Source organism: Lepisma saccharinum, chromosome 2, assembly GCF_977018435.1.
Source record: "Lepisma saccharinum chromosome 2, izLepSacc3.1, whole genome shotgun sequence".
Taxonomy (NCBI): domain Eukaryota; kingdom Metazoa; phylum Arthropoda; class Insecta; order Zygentoma; family Lepismatidae; genus Lepisma; species Lepisma saccharinum.
In genome coordinates, this window is record NC_139230.1 from 114077719 (window position 1) to 114092827 (window position 15109).

The following is a 15109-nucleotide window of genomic DNA, read 5'->3' on the forward strand; positions in this document are numbered from 1 at the left end:
AAAGAGTGTGAGATATAGAGTCCAACCACCTTCCAGATGAAAGAAAATGTTTAGCTAAATTGCCTGTCAGGTGAAAGTACAGTTGACAAATGAAGGCCACCTGCGGGAATGTTCCAGGATAACAACTTTCTAATAGTCTTGTGTCTGGAGGGGAATAATTTTTGTGTATATATATCATCCTTTTTTGTACCTTGTTTCATTTGTACTTGGTGCAGTGTCTGAAGAAGACCTTGCTAGAAGGTTGAAACGTTACATTTAGTTTATGTTTTATAATAAAATAAATTTCTGCCTTGGTCAGCATATTGAGTTTTTCATATCATGGAAACAAGGCTTAATGGTGTTATAATTCAAGTACTGAATTAACACGAAGCTCTAGGAAATTTTGGGGTCCAACAAAATTGGTTGTGAACCACATGTGCCTTTTCCCTTATAAGAAAATGCAATTACATGTGCAAATAATCACATGGTACTGTCCGCTACATAAGGCTAAGACTGTCTTTAGAGCAAGAAAAATAGAATGACAGAAATCAGTTTTAAAATCAACTTCATACACAGGGACTTAACGAAACTTGATCCACATTGTAGATTCCTGTAAAGGATGTAACTTATAATAGGAATGCAAATGTTGATTGATTGATTGCCCAATCCTCTGCCAACCTCTTCATGATCAAACTCGAACAAGAGTTCCTGGAGATGCAACCCCTGAAACCTCTCCTCTGGCTCTGTTTCATCAATGACATCTTCATTCTTTGTAACCGCCTCTAACTGCTAGACACTGTTACTCGGGATTGTGACTCAGAAGAAGTTTAAAGATGTGGATAGACACTCGCTTTTCTCATATTCACAATGTTTATTCTAAAAACGTAGCCTAGGGATTACATTTAGTGCACTCTTAATGTTAACTAATTATATATATCAAGTTACTGACTTAGAAGAGTAATCTAAGGCACCAACAACAGACAAAGTCCATCATACCTTTTGGTCTAGCCACAGCCAATGATCTCTCGATAGGTCAGCAGTTCCCCATGCCAGGAATGCTCAGCCACAACAGGATGTTTATTTTATGTTTTAAGTGGTTTTTATAGTATTATCTGTCTACTCGTCAAGTTGCCCTACCGTGTGGCCTTCCTAGAGCTTCCTTATCATTGTGACTATTTTCACCTAAGTTCATTTATTGGCACGTGGACTCACCTGGTCAGTTGGCAACCTTACAGCTTTGTTGGCAGCTGTCAGGCAAGGCCGACCCTTGGAATGCTTCCAATGTCACACGTGTCTTTGGAGACCCTGGTCAGTGCCAAGTCTTGGCACTAGCCCAATGCTAAGTCACAGGTTCCTTTCTCTTGGCTGTAAACACTTCCTATTTACGACCTTCCACACTGCAGAGCAGCTGACAAGAGACACGTCATATGTTGTTGATTATTGGGAGGGTTAGGTATCTGTTGGCATCGAGCCAACCGCCGGCTGTTGCTCATGTGCTCGTTACAGCTTTGGACACCATCCAACTTCCTAGACCAACTTCACCACTTCTGCTCCATCTGGATGTGAACATTAAGAAAGGTAATTTGTAAATCTCTATCCACATCAAACCTACCAACTACTATATGCAATACCTACACTTTCCCAGCTCCTATCCATTCCGCACCAAGAAAGCCATCCCATTCTCCCTGGTTCTCAGGGGTCAATGCCTCAACACCTCACCCACCTCCCAGCAGAACTACAAACTCTGCCTACACCAATCCTTGGTCAACCTTGGAAAACCTTCCACCCTGGTCACCAAACAAATATCCCGAACTGCAACTTACCATAAACCCCCTCTACTTGTCACCCAATATCACCCCCACCTCAACAAAACTAGTCATACTCTATGTTCCCTCCTTCCCATCCACCACAGTGGTCCCGACACCAGAAACATCTTCCCTGACAAGTGCAGAGTTGAATGGAAATGCTCCCCCCACCCCCAGCCTCCAAAACATCCTGGTCCACCCCAACCCACAACCAACTTCCCTTTGTACAGAAATGCAACCACCGAAGGTACACTGTGACTGTGAAATTCACCCCCCATACACAAAGGGGCCTGCCACACCTCAAATCCTCACCTGGAGCATCCATGGCCCTCAACCTCAGGATCAACAACTACTCCTCCACCCACACCTGGACTTCACTGTCACCATCCATACCAACCATCACAACATCCCTTTCAATTACTGCTTCCGGGTAGTGATCATCCAACTCTTACCTCAATCTACAAACATCTCAGTATGCAAAAGATAGGAGAGGGCCTTCATATCAGCTGTGAGTGCTACCACACCCCCTGGCCTAAAGAAGGCCACCCAGAAATGTCCCCCATTTTCACCTCACCCCCATCATTGGCCTCCCTCCACATTGCACCTTCTCCCAAACCCCCCACCACTCAGTTTTCAACAAGCCTGGCAAAAGGACCATGTTTTTTCGTACCACCTGCAACTTCGTTTCTGGGTCTGGCAACCCTGTAGGTCACACTATCACTTCATTCTTGTTGCTTTGTTTCTACATATGAAGATGCATCTCACAGCCATGAAAGTTTGATTTTTTTTCCTGTGTCCAGTTCATATTTTATTTAACCCTTGTGTCCCTCCTTCCATTTATCCACTACATATGTGTTGTGTTCTATCCCTATACATATTAAATAAAATGTAGTATAAAATCATAATAAAATATACAATACCTATATTCAATAATCTTGTGCATGTATGTTGTTTTTCAGATATTGACATGGTGTGTTCGCTGTTGCCGTCAACAAGCCTGCATTCCTGTCAAATACTCTTTGCTGATGGTACTATTACCAGGGATAGTTTTAGCAGGAATTGGATTGATTTTATTTGCATTCATTGAGACTGAAACTAACTATTTGGTAAGTCGATTTACTCATATAATTCATATTTTTTCTTCTTCAGTATTTTTCATGTTTATAAGCTTTACAGATTTGTAATTGACACATGGTTTACACATTAACCTTTTGCCGCCCAAGCATCTCGAACGAGATACCTAAAAGTAACCCTCACGGAACCAAGCATCTCGATCGAGACGCTGTGTCGAGGTCGTAGTTTTTACGTTATAACTTTTCTATTTTTGGCTAGAATTTCGATTTTATTTTTTTATATTGTTCCTAACACATGTATTTAACAGAAATGGTTTTTTGCATTTTTTTTTTGTCTTCATGAAAATGGAGGGGGAAAGGCGGGAAGAGGGACTTCTCTTTTGCGTCTCTTTTCAAGGTCAATTTTTTGCCGACAAAGGAAGACCGGCTTTGTTGTTCTAAAGCAATACTTTTCACTCCCTCCTGCTAAGTGCATTCGAAGGAAGCTTGTTTATCAGTATCCAATGTCAAAATTAAAGTTTTCCGTGAGGGCGCAAGCAGGGGGGGGCGGGGGGAAGACTGGTTGTTGAATCTGCGTTGTGAGAATGGAATTTCGAAGCGCGCTGAAGGAAACCTTTGTTTTTTTTAGCAAAGTGGCAACAGGGGTTACCCAGCATTGTCTAAAAAAAGAATTTCAAGCAGCTGCAAGAATTGGCGCTCATTTTTTACTACATTCTAGCTTTTCGTCCGTGAATGTTGTGCGTAGGTGTAGTTTTGTGCCCAAGTGCGAGGACATTTTTTGGGTGAAGTGACAATTTTTTAAAATAATTTTTGGGGGTTTTCTCCCTTCCCCCTCCATATATACACCAAATTTGCATAAATTTTGCATTTTGTGCATTTGGCATTTTTTTCCGGGGCAGGGGGGGTGGGGGAAACACCATTTTTTTTAAGAAAAGTATTTTTGAGGGGATTTCCCCCTTTCCCCCTCCATATGTAAGCCGAATGTGCATAAATTATATATCGTATGAATCTGTGATTCATTCTGCGTACAATGGTATATCTTTCATATCTCTAGGGCATTTAGTTTCTGAGCTATAGTCATTTCAAGGTACCGCTGCATTTTGAAGCTTGAATTAGTGGCGTTCCCACCATTCCTTTTGGGGATACAACTCAAGTTACATTTGTCATACGACAATGATGCAAATATTTTTCTGTTTCTTACATGTCAGTGATCATTTCCATGTGCATGTCGACACTGTCATGTACTTTTTTCTTGGGGGGATGGTGGGGGAACCAATTTTTTTTTCCGAAATTTTGGAATTTTGAGAGTTAGCTACCTCCCCCGCCACATATACGCTGAATTTGCAAAAAATTCATATAGTCTGAATATCTGGTTCATTCCGCGTATAACGGTATATCACTCATCTCCCTAGGGCAATTAGCCTCCGATCTACACTCATTTAATTGAAACTCTGCATTTTGCTCAAAATCGGCTCGGGCAATAGAGGCTTACATGTGAAAAAGGCCTTGTGCGGCAAAAGGTTAATTCTGCTCTCTCATATGACTATTGTCCAATTGCCCAATGGGATGCTTCATTTCCTTCATCAATTCTCAAAACATTATAATATTTATAACAAAATTCTCATATATTCTCTTGGGATGTTCAATGTTCAGGACTATTATTGTGTCATAATAATAAAAATTAACATCTTTGCCTCATTTTGTGAGATGGCTCAGGAGTACAGAAAACTTGGTAGGAGTTGCTAGTTTCTGGTTCATGGCTGAATATCTGAATATTCATATGGAAGAGTTATTCAAAGTTTACAAGCAAGTATGATAGACATAATTGAGGTTGTAAGGACTATCATATTTCTTTAAAATGTCTTCAGTTTAGTGTTCCTCAAAGATAAATTAATGTGCACTTAAAAAAATCCCAAAATACATACTCAGTTTTGGAGATTTTATTTCCTAAATATACCTTCAAATATATTTTTTAATGAAACCTGGAAAATTAACAAATGAATCTTGAAGTATTACCAGGTACATAGAGAGATAATAATTACACAGCCCTGCATTTTTTAAAAAAATGTAGATGATTTCAAATCAATTGGTGATTCTTGAAGTATTTGGAATGCTGATCACCGAAATTACATCCATATTTTCCCATCACGTCAGGATTTTTCACAATTATACAATCAAAATTCTCATATTTACCATTCCATTACACCTGTTACAGAATGCAACAAAATAAATTTAAACAAGGAAAATTTTGGTTCATCATGGAGTTTTGGACTTTTAACCACTGTTAATTTTTACAAAAAAATAAACTTTTTACCTACGTTTCGGAGGCCGAATCTGCCTCCGTCTTCAGGATAGCGTGTAGTCTGTTATGTCACATAAATGGTTGCCTAGGAGGATTGTTCAAGGTGACCTAGGCTCCACCATGATGAGTAAATCACCACTGATTAGCTACAAAGAAAAAAAAAAATTGGTTGTTTACAAACCAATAGGTGATTCAGAAAGTATTTTGAATGCTGATCATGCACACGATATCCATTTTCTCCCATCACATCTGGATTTATCACAGTTTCACAATCAAAATTCTCATATTCGCCATTATACCTATTACAGAATGCAAATTAATTTAAACAAGGGAAATTTCGGTTGTTTACAAACCAATAGCTGATTCCGGAAATATTTTCAATGCCAATCCCATCACATCAGGATTTATCACAGTTTCACAATCAAAATTCTCATATACCTATAAGGGAGAATTCACACCGAAGAGCAGAGTTGGAATGTTTAAAACAAAAGTGTTTTAAACAACTTGTTTTAAACACATGGCTGTGTTTTTTTTTCACAAAGGTTTAAAACAAAGTGTTTTAACATGTTTCTTTCAGACTTGTTTAAAACACATTTTGATACTTGGTGTTTGATAGTTTGTGGTTATTTACATGTTTTATAACTATGCCTTTCATCAATGCATGTTATTCTGTTTATTGTGTATAGAAATCTGTTCAGTGGCTGAAAATGCATATTGAATTAACAGAGAACCATATCCTGATGAATACCTGTGGGTCAAGTTTAAAACACCTGGCTGTATTTTTTACAGGTGTTTAAAATATTTTAAAAATTGAATACTACATGAATGAAACCGTTTTGTTCCTCACTTTGCACACTGCAAAATGTGCAAATTGTTGACAGTGTCAGTCGCATTCAAGATAAAATATATTAAAAAACAAAACACAAAAAAAGACAGAGTAGCTACCACGTATACTCAGTAGGCCTCTCAACTGTTTATTAGTTCAAGCTTCTCAAACAGCTAACATGCAGGATTTAAGACTAAAATACATTTGTATTTTAAGAAGTTAGTCACGTATTTACTTTATAATAGGAACACAGTCTATCCTTGGATGATTAACAGATTCTTTATTAATCACTATTCTAAGAAAATAAGTCTTCTTGGCATTATGTTTTAAACATTTTATTTGTTTAAACATGTTTTTTTGTTTAAAACATTTAAAACAGGTTCAAAACAAAAAAAAACTTTGTTTTGTTTCTCTTAAAAAGAACACAAATTTTGCCAACCCTGCCAAAGAGACAAGATGCATGCGACACACAGCAAGCAACACTTGTTTCTTTGCTCAGTTTGCATGATGATGCCGATATAATTGCATTAATCAGTTTATTAGTCACCCAAGAAAAACATAACAAGAGACATTGTTACATCTAAATCGCATTGTAAAATTTGTGGAAGTTATTGAAACTCATGAAAGGCATGTTGTGCATGAGAAAACTGAGATATAATATGCACTGACATCAAACTGTATACACTAGAACTTCCAGTCTGGATAAGGTGAATACCTAAACACTAGAGAAATGGTTCTCAATCTTCGTGAAGCCATGTCCTGGTATTTTTTTTTAAGTCAATGTCCTTAGTCCAAGAATTTTCGTAAATGGTGAAAACACGGCCTCTTTACACGATGTTGAAGGTAAATTACAGCCCATAACTGCATCAAAAAACTTGATAAAGCAAAAAGAATGTTGTGTTTAAATCTTAAAACATTGTACATATCAATACTTTATTTTATCAACAAATTTGAGCTTCAAATACATTGTAAGGCCTCCGGTTGGGCTCTCTTCTGAAGTCTAAATATAGCTCGTTGGAGTGAAGCATTCACTGCGCAAACGCGAACAACAAACTGAAGCGACACGTAAGCAACATGCAACATGTGCATCTTACCATGTCTCTTTGGTTCGAAAGGTTGCATTGATTACTGATGGTTCGCTTCCAAGCAACACGTGTCCCTTCGGTGTGAATTCTCCCTTACAGAACACAACAAAATAAATTTAAACAAGGAAAATTTCAATTGTTTACAAACCATTAGGTAATTGTGGAAGTATTTTGATTGCTGATCATGTACATGACATTCATTTCCCCCCATCATGTCAGGATATTTCACAATCAAAATTCTCATATTGAGCATTCAATTTACACCTGTTACAGAACGCAACAAAATAAATTTAAACAAGGAAAATTTCGGTTGTTTACAAACCAATAGCTGATTCTGGAAGTATTTCAAATGCCGATCACACACATGACATCCATTTTTTCTCATCATAACACGATTTATCACAATTTCACAATCAAATTTCTCATATTCACCATTCCATTACACCTATTACAGAATGCAACAAAATAAATATAAAATAGATTATGAGGGATTTCGAAAATGGAAATTATATAATCAAAGGTTGCAACTTTCATGCCAATGTGTCTTGTGAAAAATAGAAGGTGGATTAAATGCTCACTATTCTATGTGCATTTATAGTTCAAATTTGGAGGACTTGTATTGTAGAAAACCAATATTTTACCACCATCTAAACAGAGCCATCTCTTGGGGAAATGATGGAACAACACATTTTATTGTGAAATTAAGGCTGTTAATATATTGCTGTTTTCCAACTTGATTTCATTTTTGGAATCAGCATGCTGATTTTATTCAGAGACAACAGTCATCTGTGAATCATCCAAACCCATGTTGACCAGTGTTATTAAAGCAAACACAATGCATGTTATGTTGCTATATTAGGTGAAGTTCAGTGAATACAGCTATGACATTAAGATTTTTACTATTTTTTTTTCTGTTAGCAGGAAAAAACTAACTCTTGAAGTCCCATATTTTATGTATGCATTCACTACTTTTCGTGGGAAAGTTAATCTTTTTCTCATGTTACAGAGCATTTATTGCAGACACTGAAATAATTACATTATCACTGTTCAACATAGTCCCCTTTTAGTTCAGTGCACTTATGCCAGCACTTGATTAATTTCAGTGGTTACTGCCACCACCCTCTTTGCATGCAGATGACAAGTGCACCTAGCTGCAGCCAAAGAACTAAAAACAATAGAAGCTTGCCAAGCAACAGTGTAACAAGTTCCAACATGGTTGGTGGCAGTGGCCAGCAAAATTAATAGAACTACAAAAAACAGCTTTGTGGAAAAAGTTAATACTAAGGTTCTCTGTATTTGTGAAAATTTTAAGTGGAAAATATGTTTGAGTGACCCTTCTGTTTTGTTAAAATAATGGGTGAAAACACACATTCTTCAACATCCTGAAATTCTTTGGGTAATATTAGCTTGTTAACCTTTTCTGGGCAAATGGTCACAATATCAACCACATTTGGAACTGCAGGTCAATATCTTGACTACCACCACATGACAGGAATTAGCACACCATTTCACCAAAACCAGAGATAATATTTCAGTTCTCTCTTTTTTTGTTCATTTATGAACACATGAGGGTGTGACATACTCAATCGGAAGTTTGTTAAAAACTTACTGTGTTGTCCTTCTTAAGAATTTTAAAGCACAGACTTTTCAAATACAAAGAAATGTTTTTAAAAATTCATAGAATGAAAGGTTTAGAATTTAGACACCACAAAAAACTACTCTTTGGAAAACTATTCATATTTTTGGATTTTTAAAAAATATGGAAAAAAAAGAAATAAAGAAACCCAGATTTTCCTGAAAGGAAGTATTTTTTGAACTTTTATCTGCCAATCTTTGACCACTATTTAGCACATGGCACCAAAAACTGTTTGCAACAGTAGGACACATATATCTTTGCATTGTGCCTATAACAATACAATATTTACCTATCTTACTGCTAGGCTAACATACTTACCAGCACCTATCATGCTTTTTCTTTTTAGTATTGTGGAATCCAATTAAAAATTGTTTTTAACACATGAGCTATTGAACTATTATCAACAAATGTTTGCATGGTCATAGGACCCTAAGGTTAAAAAAAAGAAAGAGTATTGAGGTCGGTTTATTTCAGGACTCACAGGAATTCTTCAAGCAGGATTTTTGTAACATTTAAATGTTCTTCTTCTCTTTTGTGGGAACAAGGTACCATAATTTCTCTCCCAACAAGAGCACAATACTTTGTGAAGAAGAAACAAAATCAACCACAACTGTCCATGGTAAATAGTTTTCATTCTATAATTTTTTTGTGCAACACTGCACATTCGTCAAAAGAACATGTTCTTAAAAATCCCCCATCCCAAGAGGCTTACAGACTTCCCGTCTGCTAAAGGTCGATACTTTAGCAATTAATCCAAGTAACACTTGTGTGTTATTTTGCTTCATTTTAGTGTTTATTTTCATATATGGTTTTTGTTTGCATATTGAAGGTGTGACAATTTAAATCCTGGAATGACTGCGTTGTGTTTCTGGGGTTTTAAGTCTTGCATACTCATGTATCAAAGCATGGTTGGAGATGTTCCAACTTGCATTTACATGAGCCACAGACCAAATAAGCCATTTGCTCCCTGGCAATAATAGAGATAGTGTGTGCCAACAGTATACTGGTGGTGAAAAAAAAATCTCCAAAGTTGGTGCCTTCAATCTTGACATATGGCCAGAAACAATGTCAGTTTCACATTTTATCTGATCTTTTACACAATACATTTAAGGTCATTCTAGTGAAGCATGGTGTTTTCAATATGTCTGATTTATTGAATTGTTGTTTTAAGTCCACTTTAGGCACAGAAAGGCTAATCAGGACTGGACCTACAGTTTAAATTGGGATTCAAGCCACGATGTGCCTCCACCGGGTATTGAACCCAGGACCCCTTGATTACAAGGCAGGTGTTTTCAATATGACCCACAAAAAAGAAACACTAGAGCATGCAGTGGAAATCACAGAATTCACCTTGGCCAATGAAAGCATACTTGTCTCAAGACCATGTTTGTGTATTTCTTCGATCACAAGGGGATAATTCACTATCAATTCATTGCCCAAGGACAAACAGTGTTATTTGGTAGTGCTAACAAGGATATGGGAATCTGTTCAGAGAAAAGGACCCGAACTTTGGCCTAACAAGCAGATTATCCACCATGACAATGCCTCTATGCATGATGTGTTAACACTAGAAGGATGGACCTGCCATTTTGACTTGTGACCCCTATTTTGCTTCCATGTTCTGTGACTTTTAACAAATATTAATGCTCTACACTTGTAGAAAAAGTTAAATTTTTATCTCGCATCTAAAGGATACTACAATGGATTACTACTATAAGTATGATCAGATTGATGGGTACCGATTTTAGGTAGATATGTGTATATGCAATAGCAGATTCAAAGTGCAAGTGAACCTTTTTCATCTTTGCTCATTGTTGTTCATCTAACAGACGTATTGTCAAGTTGAATAATAGTTCAGATTAGTCAATAAATTATCTGGACTAAAACATTGGTAAACTCTATTCGCTTACTGTATTTGGCTCAGTTCAGTGTCAAATGTGTCACCTGAATGTGGTTTGTCAGATGTCGAATTTGAAGGAGAGCACAATATTTATGAATATGTTGAGTTGAGAGCAGATATAACATGATAATAAAATTAACTTTGCCACGAGAAGTAGTGAATACATACATGAAATTTGGGACTTCAAGAGTTAGTTTTATCCTGCTAGCAGAAAAAAAAATAGTAAAAAATCTTAATGTCGTAGCTGTATTCACTGAACTTCACCTAATATAGCAATATAACATGCATTGTGTTTGCTTTAATAACACCGGTTGGCATGGGTGTTCATTATATACACCGTACAAACTTTTATCTACAAATTATTCTTCAGAGGAAGATGTACAAGATGATGACAATATATGTGAGTGTCAACAGTGTATTTCCTCCTTTCCAAGTGAAAGTTCTTGATAAAATAAGGAAATTATATTTTTTGAAAGTTCCCACCAATGAAAAAAAGCATATGTAATCTAGGGATGGCCAAACGGATCCGGATCCAAAAGTTCCAGATCTGGGTCTGATAGTTCCGGATCTGGATCCAGATCCGATAGTTCTGGATCCAGATCCGAAATCCCATTATAATATTACCATACCTTAAAAGGTATTATGATCTTTGATTGCAAAGAAATTTTTCATTAGTTAGTCCTACAAGATATTTTTTCAAGTGTTGTTCCTAAAATAATTTGCTACTCATCGGCTAAAATAATCTTACTTGTTTAACATAAAATGTCAGAGGTGATTTTGTAAATGTCACTGAAAAGAATATGTATTCATTTGAATGTATTGGAAATGGAAACACACATAAATGTGAGACATTCCATTCCGGGATGAAACCTTTAACACATTTAACAAGATAGAAATGTTATTCAAAAATTATACAATTGTTCTACAGTTACAGTTTTAAAAATTAAAATAAAACATTATAATGTATGCAGTGTTATATAATTGCAAAGTGTAAGACTAACAAGGGAGGTTATCTAAGTGTCCCCCTCCGATTTCCATGAAACTTGGCAGGTGTATAGTGGGGTCCAAAGGAAGAAATACGTGTTTTCTTGTTTCAGCTAAAAAACTTGCTTTAGGGGACAAAACCCACCTCAAATGTCAAGATGAGGACAAATTGAAATGAGGATCTGACCCCTGTGTCCCCCTCCAATTTCCATGAAACTTGGTAGGTGTATAGAGGGGCCCAAAGGAAGAAATACGTGTTTTTTTGTTTCAGCTAAGAAAAACTGCTTTAGGGGGCAAAACCCCCCTCAAATGTCAAGATGAGGACAAATTGAAATGAGGATCTGACCCATGTGTCCCCCTCCGATTTCCATGAAACTTGGCAGGTGTATAGATGGGCCTAAAGGAAGAAATATGTGTTTTTTTTTGTTTCAGCTAAAAAACTGTTTTAGGGGGCAAGCCCCCCCAAATATCAAAATGTGGACAAATTGAAGTGGGCATTTGACCCCTCTGTCCCCATCTGATTTTCATGAAACTTGAGGGGCCCAAAGGAAGAAATACGTATTTTTTTGCTTCGGTTAAAAAACTGTTTTAAGGGGTAAAACCCGCCTCAAATGTCAAGATGAGGACAAATTCATGTGGGGATCTGACCCCTGTGTCCCCCTCCGATTTCCATGAAACTTGGCAGGTGTATAGAGGGACCCAAAGGAAGAAATACGTGTTTCTTGTTTCAGATAAAAACTGTTTTAGGGGGCAAGCCCCCTCAAATGTCAAAATGAGGACAAATTGAAGTGGGCATTTGACCCCTCTGTCCCCCTCCGATTTTCATGAAAGTTGACAGGTTTATAGAGGGGCCCAAAGGAAGAAATACAGAGGGGTCAAATGCCCACTTCAATTTGTCCTCATCTTGACATTTGAGCGGGGGGATTGCCCCCTAAAACAGTTTTTTAGCTGAAACACAAAAACATGTACTTCTTCCTTTGGGCCCCTCTATACACCTGCCAAATTTCATGGAAATCGGAGTGGGACACAGGTGTCAGATCCCCGCATCAATTTGTCTTCATCTTGATATTTGAGGGGTTTTGCCCCCTAAAGCAGTTTTTTAGCCGAAATAAAAAACACGTATTCCTTTGGGCCTCTCTATACACCTGCCAAGTTTCATGGAAATCGGAGGGGGACACTTAGATAACCCCCCTTGTAAGTGTATTAATTACAAATCGCGCACTTACTACACTTGGGAGGTGATTGTACGAGTGAAAATAAGGTGGAAAGTTCATGTAACGAAATTCCGGAAATGACTTTGTTGCCGAGTTATTGACGTTTGAAAACGTGGGAAAATGATTTTCCGAAGTGAATAATGGCAAAACAGGTGGAGAGAAGTCATCGATGTTGGGCGGTCCACTAAGAAATAGGTACACTCTTGTCAAATAATCATGCGGCAATGTTGTGCAATGTCGGCGCAAGGGATTCCCCAAAGGACGCGAATGAAGATGTTGACGGGAGTGGGGTGGGTGTGCATTCTGCGTGAGGTGGTATCGACGAAAATTGACATGTGTTGAATGGCACAAAAAAACAAAGAAAATATCCTGAGCGAAGGGCACCATGACGTAAAAATGAAAAAAATGAACTGACATAGGTTGCATACCCTGAAGGACACACAGTATGCTTAATGGAAAGAAGGGAACCTCATCACAGACGGTTTTCAAAGTGTCCACCATGTACTTCCAAGCAGAGGCGACAACGGCGAATCAAGGATTGTCTAGTGCGACCCAACAACCCCGGCGTTTCTGCTATCGATGCTGCAGCTACATTGATATGGGCAATGAGGTCATCGGCTGACACGACAGGTGTTTCGTAAATGAGGCATGTCATCTCTCCCCAGAGGAAGAAATCCAGGGGCGTAATATCAGGCGTTCGAGGTGACCATGGCACAGGCCCTCCCCTGCCAATGCACTGGTTGTGGAATACGGTATTGAGGAAATGGCACACATACCGATCGAAATGTGGGGGTGCACCGTCATGTTGAAACCACAGTCTTTGTCTCAGTGCCAAGGGCACGTCCTGTAGTATTTCAGGCAAAACCTCACTGAGAAATGCTTGATAAGTGGGACCACATAGGCAAACAGGGAGAATGTACGGTCCAGTCAAATGGTCATGCAGTATCCTGCACCACACATTCACTGCAAATCTGTGCTGATGATGTGCCACTAGCAGTGCATGTGTATTTTCATGTTCCCACACATGACTGTTTTTACTATTGAACACACCAGTTTTTGTGAAGATAGTCTCATCAGTCCATAGTACCATATTCTGAAAATTGGGAATAGTTTCAATTTGATGAACAAACCATTGGCAAAAGTCCCGAGGTAAAAGTTCTTGCACTTTCTTCAATTTGTACATGTGCATCCCCTCTTCTGCCAGGACTCGCCACACATTCACATGGGAGGTGTTTCGTTTGTGGCTAGTGCGCACGTACTGGTGCCTGGATGATCCATCACTGCAGTTAGCACATCTTCCACAAACCGTCTTGTTCGCACACTTCGCGGTCGTCCAACTTTTCAACGAGGTGTCAACACTTATCCTGTTTCCCGAAGTCGAGTGTCTACAGTTTGAAATAAGGTGTGCGATGGTAACACCCTATTTGGAAAACGTGCCCCATACAGATGCCTTGCAGCACCAGATGCACGTCCGCCAGCTCTTGGGACGTGTATGCAGCCATCCCTTACACCGGGCTACAAGTGTTTATGGCAGTGGCGTGCGGTGCTAAATCAGGCAGGGGAACAGGTGACATGCACTTGCCCCCTCCCCTCCCATACCTATCGTAATATAATACAGTAGACCAATGAAAATTCAACCCTTGTTGAAATGAACGAAATAAACATATGAAACATATGCTAAAAAATTTCAGAAGTCACATACATGAAACACGTTAAAATTATGAAAATACCAATGTTAAAGCAAATATGATATAATGTAAAGAAAACATTAAATACAAAATTGTTGATGCGCAACACAGGAAACATTAATAAAAGCAATTTATGAGTGATCAGAGAAAAAAAATGTTTTGTCGAAACCAGTTTCATCTCACTATTTGTAGATTAAGTTTACATTTTTTTTATAGTTGAGCATTGTAATTCAAACGTCCTCAATGCAATAATGGCAATCAGATGGCCGAGTTTTTTCATGACGTCCACTCATGGGCGTCCGGAAGGGGGCAAGGGAAGGCCGTGTCCCCCCCCCCCCTGGAAAATGAAAGTCAACCAAAAATTATATATTTGTCACAGTGTACCCAATTTCTTAGTGGACCGCCCAACACCGATGACTTCTCTCCACCCATTTAGCCATTATTCACTTCGGAAAATAATTTTCCCACGTTTTCAAAGGTCAATAACTCGGCAACAAAGTCATTTCCAGAATTTCGTTACATGAACTTTCCACCTTATTTTCACTCATACAATCACCTCCCAAGCATTGTAAACGAACTTACAAAACACCCTGTGTGTGGTTGTGTGTGTGTGTGTA

General features: G+C 38.2%; 1 protein-coding gene across 1 annotated transcript in view; it reads left to right on the forward strand.

Moving 5' to 3' along the window:
- Positions 1-15109, forward strand: part of LOC145984123 (transmembrane protein 8B-like) — a 248997-nt gene that overhangs the window by 216791 nt on the left and 17097 nt on the right. Inside the window, exon 12 of the mRNA XM_083117558.1 lies at positions 2744-2890. Coding sequence (XP_082973684.1) covers positions 2744-2890 — 147 coding nt within the window. The remainder of the gene's footprint in view (positions 1-2743; positions 2891-15109) is intronic.